A 16148-nucleotide genomic window follows, 5' to 3' on the forward strand; every position below is an offset into this window, starting at 1 on the left:
TGCCCAGTTGTAAAGAATTGATGGACCAGCTGTTGGGTAGGCCATGAATAGTAGATTGATGGAGGTCTGCTGCCCAAGAGCCTTGCTAATCAGCTGTTCACCAGGCTTGTTCACTTGTTCACTGAGCTGATTTCTGTAGCAAGCAGGCAGCTCTGTTCCTACTGAAGTGGCCAGGCTTGGTATTGCAGGTACTGTAATGAATAGGAATTTTGCCTGTAATACCAAGCCTGGCCACTAGAGCTTCCTGCAGAAATCAGCTCAACACATGAGTGCACTGGCCCGGTGAACAGCTGATCAGCAGGGGTCCTGAGTGCCGGCCTCCTGCTGATTTGCTATTGGTTTCCTATCCTAAGGATACACCATCAATAGTTTACAACAAGGCAACCTCTTAAACCCGTTCTTCATTTATCCTCATTCTTCCAGGAAGAGAAATGAAGAAATGAAGACATCACAGCTGGCCGTCCTTGTTTTGTGAGACTTCTGAGCCCCGTTCTTACTTTCTGGTGTCTCGTTTCATAAAGTTTTTAGTACACAAGTCAACCTTGAAGAAATGGTGCTCTTTGCACTCGCTTTGTTAGCAATCCTGATTGCAAGCTCCACAGGAAAGTGTGTTCCCAATAAAGCAGGTAAGTAATGAAAAGCCCTTAAAGGGGCGGTCTGGGGAGAAAAAAATGTATTTAAATCTGTTCAGTACCAACGTCATACTGACCTCACAAAGTCATACTGACCTCACAAAGTCATACTGACCTCACTTCATCCCATCAGTGAACTCCTACTTTCCCCCTTTTTCAAATTTAGTGCTGAATTTAGCAAAAAACAAAATGGATTTCAAAAAACCCACAGAAACAGCATGAAAACTGTGTTTTTGAAATTCCATTAAAGTGATTTTCCATGGATTTAACTATTGATAACTGGTCCGTAGGATAGGTCAACGGGTGATTGGCGGGCTCCACTGTTCTGCAGCTCTGCTGATTAGCTGTTCACGGAGCCCACTGTCATTGCAAACAGCTCTGTCCACATTGCAGTGGCCCGTGTTGGTATTCCAGGCGCAGTTCCCATTGACTTCAGTGTAGTACCAACCTGGCCTGGTGGAATGTGGACAGAGTTGTCTGCTCTGACAGCAGGCCTGGCGAACACCTGATCACGAGCGAGACTCCTTACCAATCATATATAGATAACATATCCTAAGGACAGGTTATCAGTAGTTAAAGGGGTCATCCTGCTTCTAGCTGTTTTGCTGCAGAAAGAGGACAGCTCCACACTTTGTGTAGTGACCCAGGTTGGTACTGCAGGGTGAGTGCTATTGAAGTGAATTGGACTGCGGTACGAAACCCATGCCACTGTACAATGTACAGAGCTATCCGCTTCCTACAAAAAAATAACTAGCAGTGGGACAAAGCCTTTAAGTCCCAGAAATGTATATTATAATGTACAGAAAAACCTTTAAAAAGTGGGGAAAATAAAAATGCAATTGCGCCATTTTTGGTGGGTTCAGTTTTTACAGCGTTCACAGTTCTGTAATTCTGGCATTCTGTCTTTCTTTGTTTTTCTATCGCCTTCACCATGCGGCATAAATATTGCAATATTTTAATAGTTTGGGCGATACCAAATATGTGGGGTTTGTTTAGTTTTTTTTACCTGAACGTCTGGTCATTTGATCACTTGTACTATACACTGGAATACTTCAGTGTTGCAGTATATAGTGATTTTTGATGAAGCTTCTGGCAGGGCTTGATAAGCATTTATGCGGGGCACCCTTGAGAGCCTTCAAGAGCGGTCAACTTTGACCGGGGCACGTCAACAGCTAAATCTGATCATGGCCATTGGATATGGAGCAGACTTGGCTCCTGAGCCCAGTCCATACACACATCAGGACATTTAGAGTTGTTCGGTGGTCCTAAAGTGGTTAATCTTGTAACACTTGTCAATTAATATCATACAAAGTGGCAAACATAGAAAATGTATCTAAAACTGCTGATTCAGTATTGAGGGACGATGAAATGTTGTCACTGTTTGTCTTCCAGATGTGATTATCGTTCATTGTTATCCCAAATCTATTGTGGCTAAAATCCCTGAGTGCCCCTACGGATGGGAGATCCACCAGCTGGCCCTCGGCGGGGTGTGCTATAATGGAATTATCGAGAACGGGTATTATCAGTTCACCATCCCTGATTTATCTCCAAGGAACAAATCCTACTGTGGAACCCAATCTGATGTGAGTGCTTCCTGCAACGCCGCTAACGATCCCGCTGCATTCGTCAAATGATTGAAGAGCTTCCAAAAATAAATGAGAAATTTCCATCTAGATGATAAATAAATGGTGGGACTTATCAGGGGAATTTTCGACACCGCATTTCAGCTTTTCTTCCCCTTCTTGAGGTCAAAATGCATCAAATGTTGCACGATGTTGATACATTTGTTACATCTTTAAACACATCTAGAGGAGTGGAGGTGCTTTGTATGAGGGGTACCCAAAAGAAACAAGGGTCTTCTTCTGGTGGGCGGGGCGTTACTAGTTCAGGCTGCTGTTGCTGGGTGAAGGTCTACGGGACCCGTCCGAGGCGGTACGGCAGCCGACGCTGTTAGGGAATGTTGCGTTTGGCTGCAGTGCTCTTTCAATGAGTTATTCCGTTTTTCTCCTATTTTGTGATGATTGATTCATAAGAACAACGTGCAGCTGGGAAACACTTCTGTATTCACGCGATCTCGCTCTGTACTACGTTTTTGCAACTGGTGAAAAGTTCCCAAAAAATGTCTTAAAGCCGAGCCCTTAGGCTGGGTTCCCACGGGATAAAAATCCCGCGGAAATCTCGTGGCTTGGCTGCACGGAAAAGCCACGAGTTTTCCGCCAGAGAGACGCAGCTTCAAAACCCGTGGCATTTTGTCGTGGGGTTTTAGAGCTGTTCGGCTACCGGCTTTCTCTCCCCATAGAGAAGAGTGAGGCTGCAACGGAAAAACATACTGCGGCTGTCAATTTTGCGCTGCATCACTAGTTCCATCTAGCTTTGCCACGACGGATTGGACACCCCGTGTGGGCGAGATTTTTGCAAAATTTCCTCCACATGGCTGGCTAATCCTGGGATTAGGAGCCACAGGCGGATTTGCCCACTGATTCCGCACGGAATTTCCCCCTCAAATCTGTCCCGTGTGAACCCAGCCTTACCGGGTTACATAGCATCAGTATAGCACAATATCCTCTCTGATCCATGCAGCAGGCTCAGGATATGTACAGGCAGGCGGCAGCAGACTGTCCTCTGCAGGATGGTAGTGAGGACCAGCTGGGATGCACAAGCCTCCTCACAGTCTGAGTTCTTTACTGCAAGATAGGCTCAGCAGAAGAAGCCAACGGCCGTGCACACCAGTAACAGTCCGCATGGACCCGACATCACAGTATAGGACAAAGATGGCGACCTCGATCTTGGTAGCCAACGTCAGGCCACAGACAAGTCCACAATGCTCAAGGCCCTCTGATCAAGAAGAGGCTCTTCTACATCTGGGCCTCACGGGCCACATTAAATGATGTGGTGGGCCAGATTTGGCCCACAGGCCTTGAGCTTGACACACATGCCTTGTGTTATACAATGGGGGTTAATTAGCAGATGATGGATGCCTCTGACTTTAGTGGATGTTCGAACCAGTGACTGACTTAGAACTTCTTTTCTAGTTCAAGAACCCAATCTACCATTTTTACAACTCGATAGTTTCCAACGACAGCACGTTGATCGTCAAAAGCCAACCGGTGAATTACACTTTTACCTGCACTTATCAGTCCAACTATCTGGTCAGCCATGCTGCCTTTGACCAAAGGTAAGTTTGCTCCTCAGCTGTCGACGCATTTCGAGTATCAATCCTCCAGGCGCATTCCACTCATGTATGTTTCAGTCTTACATATTTTTTTCCTTCTTCTAGAGTAGCCACAGTCCATGTGAAGAACGGGAGTTCGGGATCATTTGAAAGCACACTGTCCCTCAATTTCTACTCTGTGAGTCTTTCAAACGTCCCCCTCCTCACCGGCACCCGCATCACTGTTATTCCTGTGCCATTTTCTTGGTATCACTTTTTTAACCTCTTAATGCCACGGGACATATATATATGTCATGGGGGTTAAGGGTATATGTAGAGCAGGATCAGAGGTGGGCAGTCTTGGACAGCTAACACCTGCCTGCAACAGCCATGATCAGAGATCACGCTGATCGCGGCTGTTAACCCTTTAAATGTCCGAAACGGCCCCTCCACAATAAGATTGCGATTGGGTTTGTTTGGTTGCCATAGCAACTTGGGGCCGTCTGAAGGCCACCAGGGCTGCCATGGCTGATTGCCTGTGATGTGACTTAATAGGCTGCCTGTCAGAATGGGTCTAATATAATACTCTGGCATTTAATTATGCTCAATGGGCAATCAAACTAAAAAATAAATAGTTTAAAAGTTTTAATAATTATTAGAAAAAATAACATGTTAGTCAGGACAAACACCCAGAAATGTAGACCTGCAGAGAACCGGCCACTAGGGGCAGATGAGTAGTACTTCTTTTAGATGATTCCATGACTCTGGACCTCTTTCTTTACTTCCCTCTTACAGTTGCTGGTGGAATTGTTTGTACAAACGGTCCTATCAATCATCATTGTCTTGAACGTATGTCCATCGTTACAAGGAGGGGAAAAAGCCTCTCTAGTTGGAGGACTGAGCACATATTTATGTACCATAGACATTGTATTGCTTTTAATCAGCACTATGCAGTGCATCATTTCTCCTGTGGGGGTGCTGTGGGGAAATTGAACATTGGCTGCTTAGTTTTTCATAGTCTAGAGCTGATCACCGGGGCTCCTAGCAGCAGGGCGCTCTGTCATTAACTTATTTTTAGTTAATTCTTGTAACAAAAAGAAAATGCTTTCAATGGTGAACACCCTTAAAGATCTTGTCAAAGATTTGAAAAACATGTAGCTTAGATTCATTGAAGTGAGTGGGCTGAGCTGCAATATCACATACAACCTGTGGACAGGTGGGGTGCTGTTTTTCGAAGTAAGCAGCCATATTTTTCTAACCCTGGACAACCTCTACAAGGCAATCTAGCCAATCACGTCCGAGCTTCAGAAAACTCTGGAGAAATTAAATATTCAAGAGTATCTAAATATTTCCATCACGTCCATCACCGAGGCCCACATCAGTATTACGGTTGCCTTTAAAGGGCCATTTGAAATCGTAAGACTGTATTTTAAAGAATATGTTAAAAAAGGGGGCGGGGGGAAACGGAGAACAGATGGAACCAGAAAAAAGGCATCCAGAAAAAGATACTTGACTTTAAACTGCCAGGTAGACAAAGAAAGGGAAAAATTATGGAAGTTAGCAGAACCTGGTGAAGGGTGCCCAAACATTCCTTAGGGTGGAGCCCTTACTGGGTTAAGCAGTAAGATCGCACAACTCCCTCTCTGATCTGTGCGGCAGGCTCTCAGGATATTAACATGCAGGCCGGAACAGACCGTCGTCTTCAGGATAGTGAGCACCGGCCGGGATGTACAAGTTGCCTCATGGCCTGAGCCCCGGCAAACAGCGCTGTACTGCAGGATAGGCTTAGCAGGAGAAGAAAACAGGGGGTGTAAACCAAAGGTCTTGGGGGGCTGTAGTATAAGCTAAAGTGCTCAGTCCGCAGGCAACAGACGGCATAGTGTAGGACCAATATGTCAACCGCGATCCCGGTACACAGCAGCAGCCTGCAACTGAGTCTTCCAGAGGGTCTTCCCACTGTAGCCCAGGACCCTCTGAACCAGAAAAGACTATTCTGCATCCCGACCTCATGGGCCACATAAAATGACACGGCGGGACGGGTTTGACCCACAGGTCTTGAGTTTGACGCATTTGACTTAAAGGGTTATCCATCCACAATTTATTTTTTTTAAACTGCCCATGTTGGTGGGAAAACATTAAAAGATCCTTCTCACCTCACCTGTACCCCCCACGGATTTCAATCTGCAGGTGCCTGATCACCTGCGGCTTTACACTCACTAATGCTGCAGCAATGATCAGCTAAAGTGAACTGGTGATTGGCTGCAGCAGTCACATGTCCCTGGTGTCAGTGACATCATCACTGCAGCAGGAATGAGAGCAGCGGGGCACTAGCAGAATGGAATCTGTGGGGAAGGGGAGGTTGACGTTAAGTTTTCCTATCACACTGGGCAGGTTTCTAAACAAAATTGGATGCTGGATAACCCCTTTAATGGATAATTGGGTTCACCTACATCTTGTTTCTATACATTCTACAGTCCTGAAGACGTTTTGGCGTAGTTTCTGTGAGACACACGATTCAAGAGATTTACTTAAAACAATGTATCAGAAATCTGTCAGCAATTAAGCTAAAAACATGGATTACCCAGCGCGCACCACATTTATTATGTGTCTTAGTCACTTTTTACACCTGCCTCAATAGTTTTGAAAAGTACCTAGAAAAAAGGGGCATATCAAAAATATAAGGATAAAAGGGGTCATAAAATGCGGTAAATCTTTTCTAAAATAGTCTAAAGAAAGTGGCCATTGGGTGATGCGAAATACAGGTCTATACGTTCTCCAACCAGGAGTAAGTGCAGGGAAGAGAAACTGAGGCGACTTGGAGACCAAAGATCCTATCAAATGTATGTTAGCAAAAAGTGGTAGAAGGAGGGAGGGATCAGACTGTACAGCAGAAAATTGTAGTCTGTAACCATGGAGACACTTAGGTCTGCATGTGAGCTGTAGACGTAAAACAATTAGAGATTCTAATCAAAGCAAATTGGAAAGTTGCTTATTTTTTATGCCTATAAGAAAACTAAACGAAGTTAAATACACTTACCCTTCAACCCCAACATGTAAATGATCAAGAAATCACAATGCACAACTATCCTGCATCGTAGACCGGCGTGCCGCTACTATATTTCAGAATGTATAGAATGTGTTTGCCTATTACAATCTTGTTCTACATTAATGATAACTTCTTTGGTTTGTAATTGTCTTTTGTTGGTTGTTCCTGTTGCTTTTTTGTTTTTTGCTTTTTTTTATGCTTTTTTTGTATCTGGAAAGAATGCCAAGTTTTCCACTCAAAAGGAGGCTCCATTTGTGGTGGACACATCAGATATCGGATCAGATATATTTGCTGGGGTTGAAGCCAAAGGACTTAGCAGCAGGTATGAAAACATCTCAGTCACTCTGATCAAATTCAATGTGAGGGACAATTTGACAATAATGCCAGGATGAGGCAGGGAAAGCTTTATATTACACATCCATGAATTGTAGATATGGACCAGTTTTAGGGGGGGTCGCAGCCTTGGTAGCTATTTTCTCATCAGACCCTAAATACAAAAAATCAAGGATCAAAATTAGAGATGAGTGAGCACCAAAATGCTCGGGTGCTCGTTACTCGGGACGAAATTTTCACGATGCTCGAGGTTTCGTTTCGAATAACGAACCCCATTGAAGTCAATGGGTGACCCGAGCATTTTTGTATTTCGCCGATGCTCGCTAAGGTTTCCATTTGTGAAAATCTGGGCAATTCAAGAAAGTGATGGGAACGACACAGCAACGGATAGGGCAGGCGAGGGGCTACATGTTGGGCTGCATCTCACGTTCCCAGGTCCCACTATTAAGCCACAATAGCGGCAAGAGTGCCCCCCCCCCTTCCCAACAGCACCACACTACCTCCAACAAAGCACAATCACTGCCTGCATGACACTCCGCTGCCACTTCTCCTGGGTTACATGCTGCCCAACCCCCCCCCCCCCCCACAGCGCACACCAAAGTGTCCCTGCGCAGCCTTCAGCTGCACTCATGCCACACCACCCTGATGTCTATTTATAAGTGCGTCTGCCATGAGGAGGAACCGCAGGCACACACTGCAGAGGGTTGGCACGGCTAGGCAGCGACCCTCTTTAAAAGGGGCGGGGCGATAGCCCACAATGCTGTACAGAAGCAATGAGAAATATAATCCTGTGCCACCTCCATCTGGAGCTGCACACGTGGGCATAGCAATGGGGAACCTATGTGCCACACACTATTCATTCTGTCAAGGTGTCTGCATGCCCCAGTCAGACCGGGGTTTTTTATAAATAGTCACAGGCAGGTACAACTCCGCAATGGGAATTCCGTGTGCACCCACAGCATGGGTGGCTCCCTGGAACCCACCGGCTGTACATAAATGTATCCCATTGCAGTGCCCTGGACAGCAGAGCTAACGTCAGATTAAATGCAGGTGGGCTTCGGCCCACACTGCATGCCCCAACCTGACCGGGGTTTTTAATTCATAGACACAGGCAGGTACAACTCCCTATTGTGAAGTCCCTGTGGACCCACAGCATGGGTGGCTCCCTGGAACCCACCGGCGGTACATAAATATATCCCATTGCAGTGCCCAGCACAGCTGAGGTAATGTCATGTTTAATGCAGGTGGGCTAAAAATTAATTGGATTACACTGTAGGCGAGGGCCCCCAAAAATTGGTGTACCAACAGTACTAATGTACCTCAAAAAAATTGCCCATGCCCAACCAAGAGGGCAGGTGAAACCCATTAATCGCTTTGGTTAATGTGGCTTAAGTGGTAACTAGGCCTGGAGGCAGCCCAGTTAAAATAAAAATTGGTTGAGGTGAAAGTTTCAACGCTTTAATGAGCATTGAAACGTATAAAAATTGTTTACAAAAATTATATGACTGAGCCTTGTGGGCCTAAGAAAAATTGCCCGTTCGGCGTGATTACGTGAGGTTTCAGGAGGAGGAGCAGGAGGAGGAGGATGAATAGAATACACAGATTGATGAAGCAAAAAGGTCCCCGTTTTTGATGGTGATAGAGAACGATGCTTCCATCCGCGGGTGCAGCCTACGTATTGTTTAGGTATCGCTGCTGTCCGCTGGTGGAGAAGAGAAGTCTGGGGAAATCCAGGCTTTGTTCATCTTGATGAGTGTAAGCCTGTCGGCACTGTCGGTTGACAGGCGGCTACGCTTATCTGTGATGATTCCCCCAGCCGCACTAAACACCCTCTCTGACAAGACGCTAGCCGCAGGACAAGCAAGCACCTCCAGGGCATACAGCGCGAGTTCAGGCCACGTGTCCAGCTTCGACACCCAGTAGTTGTAGGGGGCAGAGGCGTCACGTAGGACGGTCGTGTGATCGGCTACGTACTCCCTCACCATCTTTTTACAGTGCTCCCGCCGACTCAGCCGTGACTGGGGAGCGGTGACACAGTCTTGGTGGGGAGCCATAAAGCTGTCAAAGGCCTTGGAGAGTGTTCCCCTGCTTGCGCTGTACATGCTGCCTGATCTCCGCGCCTCCCCTGCTACCTGGCCCTCGGAACTGCGCCTTCTGCCACTAGCGTTGTCAGATGGGAATTTTACCATCAGTTTGTCCGCCAGCGCCCTGTGGTATAGCATCACTCTCGAACCCCTTTCCTCTTCGGGTATGAGAGTGGAAAGGTTCTCCTTATACCGTGGGTCGAGCAGTGTGTACACCCAGTAATCCGTAGTGGCCAGAATGCGTGTAACGCAAGGGTCACGAGAAAGGCGTCCTAACATGAAGTCAGCCATGTGTGCCAGGGTACCTGTACGCAACACATGGCTATCCTCACTAGGAAGATCACTTTCAGGATCCTCCTTCTCCTCCTCCTCCTCCTCAGGCCATACACGCTGAAAGGATGACAGGCAAGCAGCATAGGTACCCTCAGCAGTGGGCCAAGCTGTCTCTTCCCCCTCCTCCTCATGCTCCTCCACCTCCTCCTCCTCCTCCTCCTCCTCCTCAACGCGCTGAGATATAGACATGAGGGTGCTCTGACTATCCAGCGACATACTGTCTTCCCCCGCCTCCGTTTCCGAGCGCAAAGCGTCTGCCTTTATGCTTTGCAGGGAACTTCTCAAGAGGCATAGCAGAGGAATGGTGACGCTAATGATTGCAGCATCGCCGCTCACCACCTGGGTAGACTCCTCAAAGTTTCCAAGGACCTGGCAGATGTCTGCCAACCAGGCCCACTCTTCTGTAAAGAATTGAGGAGGCTGACTCCCACTGCGCCGCCCATGTTGGAGTTGGTATTCCACTATAGCTCTACGCTGCTCATAGAGCCTGGCCAACATGTGGAGCGTAGAGTTCCACCGTGTGGGCACATCGCACAGCAGTCGGTGCACTGGCAGATGAAACCGATGTTGCAGGGTGCGCAGGGTGGCAGCGTCTGTGTGGGACTTGCGGAAATGTGCGCAGAGCCAGCGCACCTTTCCGAGCAGGTCTGACAAGCGTGGGTAGCTTTTCAGAAAGCGCTGAACCACCAAATTAAAGACATGGGCCAGGCATGGCACGTGCGTGAGTCTGCCGAGCTGCAGAGCCGCCACCAGGTTACGGCCGTTGTCACACACGACCATGCCCGGTTGGAGGCTCAGCGGCGCAAGCCAGCGGTCGGTCTGCTCTGTCAGACCCTGCAGCAGTTCGTGGGCCGTGTGCCTCTTCTCTCCTAAGCTGAGTAGTTTCAGCACGACCTGCTGACGCTTGCCCACCGCTGTGCTGCCACGCCGCGCGACACCGACTGCTGGCGACGTGCTGCTGCTGCTGACACATCTTGATTGCGAGACAGAGGTTGCGTAGGAGGAGGTGGTTTAGTGGAGGAAGCATACACCGCTGCAGATCCCAGCACCGAGCTGGGGCCCGCAATTCTGGGGGTGGGTAGGACGTGAGCGGTCCCAGGCTCTGACTCTGTCCCAGCCTCCACTAAATTCACCCAATGTGCCGTCAGGGAGATATAGTGGCCCTGCCCGCCTGTGCCTGTCCACGTGTCCGTTGTTAAGTGGACCTTGGCAGTAACCGCATTGGTGAGGGCGCGTACAATGTTGCGGGAGACGTGGTCGTGCAGGGCTGGGACGGCACATCGGGAAAAGTAGTGGCGACTGGGAATCGAGTAGCGCAGGGCTGCCGCCGCCATCATGCCTTTGAAAGCCTCCGTTTCCACAAGCCTATACGGCAGCATCTCCAGGCTGATCAATTTGGCTATGCGCACGTTTAACGCTTGAGCGTGCGGGTGCGTGGCGGCGTACTTGCGCTTGCGCTCCAACACTTGCGCTAGCGACGGCTGGACGGTGCGCTGAGAGACATTGCTGGATGGGGCCGAGGACAGCGGAGGTGAGGGTGTGGGTGCAGGCCAGGAGACGGTAGTGCCTGTGTCCTGAGAGGGGGGTTGGATCTCAGTGGCAGGTTAAGGCACAGGGGGAGAGGCAGTGGTGCAAACCGGAGGCGGTGAACGGCCTTCGTCCCACCTTGTGGGGTGCTTGGCCATCGTATGTCTGCGCATGCTGGTGGTGGTGAGGCTGGTGGTGGTGGCTCCCCGGCTGATCTTGGCGCGACAAAGGTTGCACACCACTGTTCGTCGGTCGTCTGCACTCTCAGTGAAAAACTGCCAGACCTTTGAGCACCTCGGCCTCTGCAGGGTGGCATGGCGCAAGGGGGCGCTTTGGGAAACAGTTGGTGGATTATTCGGTCTGGCCCTGCCTCTACCCCTGGCCACCGCACTGCCTCTTCCAACCTGCCCTGCTGCTGCACTTGCCTCCCCCTCTGAAGACCTGTCCTCAGTAGGCTTAGCAAACCAGGTGGGGTCAGTCACCTCATCGTCCTGCTGCTCTTCCTCCGAATCCTCTGTGCGCTCCTCCCTCGGACTTACTCCAATTACTAGTATCTGAGTGATAGACAACTGTGTCTCATCGTCATCGTCCTCCTCACCCACTGAAAGCTCTTGAGACAGTTGCCGGAAGTCCCCAGCCTCATCTCACGGACCCAGGGAACTTTCCAAAGGTTGGGCATCGGTCACGATAAACTCGTCCGGTGGGAGAGGATTTGGAACCATTGCTGCCCATTCTGGGCAGGGGCCCGGGAACAGTTCCTGGGAGTCTGCCTGCTCCTCAGAATGTGTCATTGTAATGGAGTGAGGAGGCTGGGAGGAAGGAGGAGCAGCAGCCAGAGGATTCAGAGTTGCAGCAGTGGACGGCGTAGAACTTTGGGTGGTCGATAGATTGCTGGATGCACTTTCTGCCATCCACGATAGGACCTGCTCACACTGCTCATTTTCTAATAAAGGTCTACCGCGTGGACCCATTAATTGTGAGATGAATGTGGGGTCGCCAGAAACGTGCCTCTCTCCTAATCTCGCAGCAGTCGGCTGCGATACACCTGGATCAGGAGCTCGGCCTGTGCCCACACCTTGACTTGGGCCTCCGCGTCCTCGCCCGCGTCCACGTCCACGTCCTCTAGGCCTACCCCTACCCCTCAGCATGGTGTATTACCAATAGTGCAGAAACAGAACGCTGTAATTGAATGTGCCTGGCTTCGCTTACGGAACGCACAGCAGAGCCAGGAAAGAATTTTGCGCAAGCCTCCTGTAACACTTAGCTGGCTGCGTATTAATTAGGACTACTACCCCAAACAGAGACGCAGTACACTCAGGACGGTCACAGGCAGCCCAAATAGAAAGTTTTTTCCCAAATTTATTTGGAAAAGCCCACTGCCTATATAGACAGTATACGTCTTTCACCTTTTTCACTGTCCCTGCCTCAGCACTACTGGCCCTATACTATGTAAAATTACTGCAGACTGAGGACGCAATGCTCTGCAAGGCCGATATACAAAAAAAAAAAGAAATGTGCAACACTGCAAAAAGCATCCTCAACAGTACTGCACATGGTCAGATGTGGCCGTAAGAAGGACCGTTGGGGTTCTTGAAGCCTAAAATCACTCCTAACACTCTCCCTATAGCAGCTCCACCATCAGCAGCACTGTCCCTGATCTCTGTCAGAATGCATCTGAGGCGAGCCGCGGGCGGGCAGATTTATATACTCGGGTGACACCTGATCTCGCCAGCCACTCACTGCAGGGGGTGGTATAGGGCTTGAACGTCGCAGGGGGAAGTTGTAATGCCTTCCCTGTCTTTCTATTGGCCAGAAAAGCGCGCTAACGTCTCAGAGATGAAAGTGAAAGTAACTCGAACATCGCGTGGTGCTCGCCTCGAGTAACGAGCATCTCGAACACGCTAATACTCGAACGAGTATCAAGCTCGGACGAGTACGTTCGCTCATCTCTAATCAAAATGAAACCATCCAGTGATATCCAGCAATGCATTATGGTATTATTTGGAAAATTAAATTGTATAATAACTTAGGAGAGTATTAGGTGTTCACTGCAATTAAACTCATTGGCAAAAACAATCCCGCCCCTAGAAGAATTGCTGCAAAAACTAGTCCTGCGGTTCCATCTCAAACAGATATGTAAATGAGTTGTGGTGATTAGATGAACAGTCTCGTCACCGGAGACCCTAAAAGTGGTTCCCCCCTTGGCCTATAAGAGGCTCTCGGAGGCTCCTTGTGTGGAGTGACCTCTTCTTCCACTTGTGTAGAGCTTGTTGACCACTAGATGCCTCTACGACGCAGAGAAGAGATTTCACCCCGTTACCAGAGGGGGGCGCATTATTGGGATGTGAGAAGCTGGATGGTCGTATTGATGAATTGTCCCCCACCAGCCGTTTTGAGCAGACTGTTAGGGGGTCTTGGGACCAGTGGATGAGGGCACACAAGGTGACTGGGCTCAGGACACCCCTTACAGACCAATAGTAGAGAGGAGCGTCTGACCAGATTGTTAGGAGTTTTGGGACCAGTGGATGTGTGAGGACACACAAGGTGACTGGGCTCAGGATGCCCCCTACAGACTATAAGTAGAGAGGAGTGTCTGACCAGACTTAGGGGGTGTTGGGACCAGTAGATGGGGGAACACAAGGTTACGGAGCTCAGGACGCCCCCTACAGACCACCAGTAGAGAGGAGCGTCTGACCAGACTGTTAGGAGGTGTTGGGACCAGTGGATGGGGGTACACAAGGTGACTGGGCTCAGGACCCCCTACAGACCACCAGTAGAGAGGAGCATCTGATCAGACTGTTAGGGGGTGTTGGGACCAGTGGATGTGTGATGGCACACAAGGTAACCAGGCTCAGGAACCCCGACAGACCACCAGTAGAGAGGAGCGTCTGACCAGACTGTTAGGAGGTGTTGGGACCAGTGGATGGGGGTACAGAAGGTGACTGGGCTCAGGACCCCCTACAGACCACCAGTAGAGAGGAGCGTCTGATCAGACTGTTAGGGAGTGTTGGGACCAGCGGATGTGTGAGGGCACACAAGGTGACCGGGCTCAGGACGCCCCCTACAGACCACCAGTAGAGAGGAGCATCTGACCAGACTGTTAGGAGGTGTTGGGACCAGTGGATGTGTTAGGGCACACAAGGTGATTGGGCTCAGGACCCCCTACAGACCACCAGTAGAGAGGAGCATCTGATCAGACTGTTAGGGGGTGTTGGGACCAGTGGATGTGTGATGGCACACAAGGTGACCAGGCTCAGGACCCCCGACAGACCACCAGTAGAGAGGAGCGTCTGACCAGTCTGTTAGGAGGTGTTGGGACCAGTGGATGGGGGTACAGAAGGTGACTGGGCTCAGGACCCCCTACAGACCACCAGTAGAGAGGAGCGTCTGATCAGACTGTTAGGGAGTGTTGGGACCAGTGGATGTGTGAGGGCACACAAGGTGACTGGGCTCAGGACCCCCTACAGACCACAAGTAGAGAGGAGCGTCTGATCAGACTGTTATGGGGTGTTGGGACCAGTGGATGTGTTAGGGCACACAAGGTGACTGGGCTCAGGACCCCCTACAGACCACCAGTAGAGAGGAGCATCTGATCAGACTGTTAGAGGGTGTTGGGACCAGTGGATGTGTGATGGCACACAAGGTGACCAGGCTCAGGACCCCCGACAGACCACCAGTAGAGAGGACCATCTGATGGCCCGATAAGCACAAGTACCTCCAAATGTATCAATGTCCGCCACCCAAAGACAGGTGGCGGCATCGTTACAGCCCCTGTGTCTGTCAAAATCATTTTCAGGCACTTGGCTGAAGGCTTTTTGGTCTCCCAGCCCCATTATTGCTTTTGACACCCACCGTCACCTCTGTTTGGAGTGGTGTCATGAACAATGGAACTGGACGCTATAAAGTGACATCAGGTTGTCTTCAGTGATGAATCCAGGTTAAGTTTGGGTGCTGATGACGGCCGTGTTCGTGCCCAGAGACCTCAGGGTGAGCACCTTAATCCTGCCCCCTGCTGGTGGGATGGTCTGGGGTGGGCATCGCATACAACAGTCGGTCCCCCTAGTAGTGGTACAAGGGACAATGACAGCTCAGCGATATGTTCAGGACATCCTGCAGCCACATGTGTTCCTCTTATGGCGGCTTCCAGCAGGATAATGCTCGGCCGCACACACAATAAATGATGCTTTTGCTCTGATAATGTAATCACTCACTTATATCAGTGTTACAATTAGAGATGAGCGAACCTACTTGTTTCGAGTAATTACTCGATCGAGCACCGCGATTTTCGAGTACTTCCGTACTCGGGTGAAAAGATTCGGGGGGCGCCGGGGGGCGGGGGGAGGCGTGGCGGAGTGGGGGGTAGCAGCGGGGAACAGGGGGAAGCCCTCTCTCTCTCCCTCTTCCCCCCCTCATTCCCCGCTGCAACCCCCCACTTACCCACGGCGCCCCCCGAATCTTTTCGCCCGAGTACGGAAGTACTCGAAAATCGCTCGGGCGAAAAAGGGGCGTGGCCGAGTACGCTCGCTCATCTCTAGTTACAATCACACAGAGAAAGTTTCATTGCACTCTAGCAATTTCTTCTAGGGGAGGGATTTTTTAAGATTGAGTGTATAAGATAGTATCATGTGGGTTATTTAGGAAAGTCTATTGTAACAAAGAAACTGCCTAAAATGGCATATGGGGAAAGCAATGTACATTCCTTGTTGCACAAGGACCCATTTTCCATAAAATTGGTCTTATTTGCAGGTAGTAGCAACGTATTAACGAGACTTTCTGTTTATGGCACTTAGGTTTAAGGTTGTTCTGAACTATTGCTGGGCTACCCCCTCTCCGGACTATGCGTATCACATTCAGTGGCAACTAATAAGTAAAGGGTAAGAGGTCTATCCCTATTAAGTGTACTACAATCTGACAAAACATGAACCCATGGCAAACCAATCTACCTATTACTTCTATTTCATTTATGGTACAATTAAAGTTTTAGACAAAAAAGTCTATCTGATAATGATAAGAAAGGTAACATACTAGCAAAAAAATGACTA

At 49.4% G+C, this 16148-nt stretch overlaps 1 protein-coding gene across 2 annotated transcripts in view; it reads left to right on the forward strand.

Moving 5' to 3' along the window:
- Nucleotides 1–434: 434 nt before the first annotated feature.
- TECTB (tectorin beta) overlaps nt 435–16148 on the forward strand; it is a 42178-nt gene continuing 26464 nt past the window's right edge. Inside the window, exons 1-6 of one of the 2 annotated variants that reach the window (XM_066598894.1) lie at nt 435–626; nt 2025–2215; nt 3665–3807; nt 3883–3982; nt 7048–7151; nt 15897–15980. In XM_066598894.1, the coding sequence (XP_066454991.1) occupies nt 551–626; nt 2025–2215; nt 3665–3807; nt 3883–3982; nt 7048–7151; nt 15897–15980 (698 nt within the window). In that variant the 5' untranslated portion in view covers nt 435–550. The remainder of the gene's footprint in view (nt 627–2024; nt 2216–3664; nt 3808–3882; nt 3983–7047; nt 7152–15896; nt 15981–16148) is intronic. The other variant, XM_066598895.1, reaches the window with a different exon arrangement.

Source organism: Eleutherodactylus coqui, chromosome 4 (assembly GCF_035609145.1).
Source record: "Eleutherodactylus coqui strain aEleCoq1 chromosome 4, aEleCoq1.hap1, whole genome shotgun sequence".
Lineage (NCBI taxonomy): Eukaryota > Metazoa > Chordata > Amphibia > Anura > Eleutherodactylidae > Eleutherodactylus > Eleutherodactylus coqui.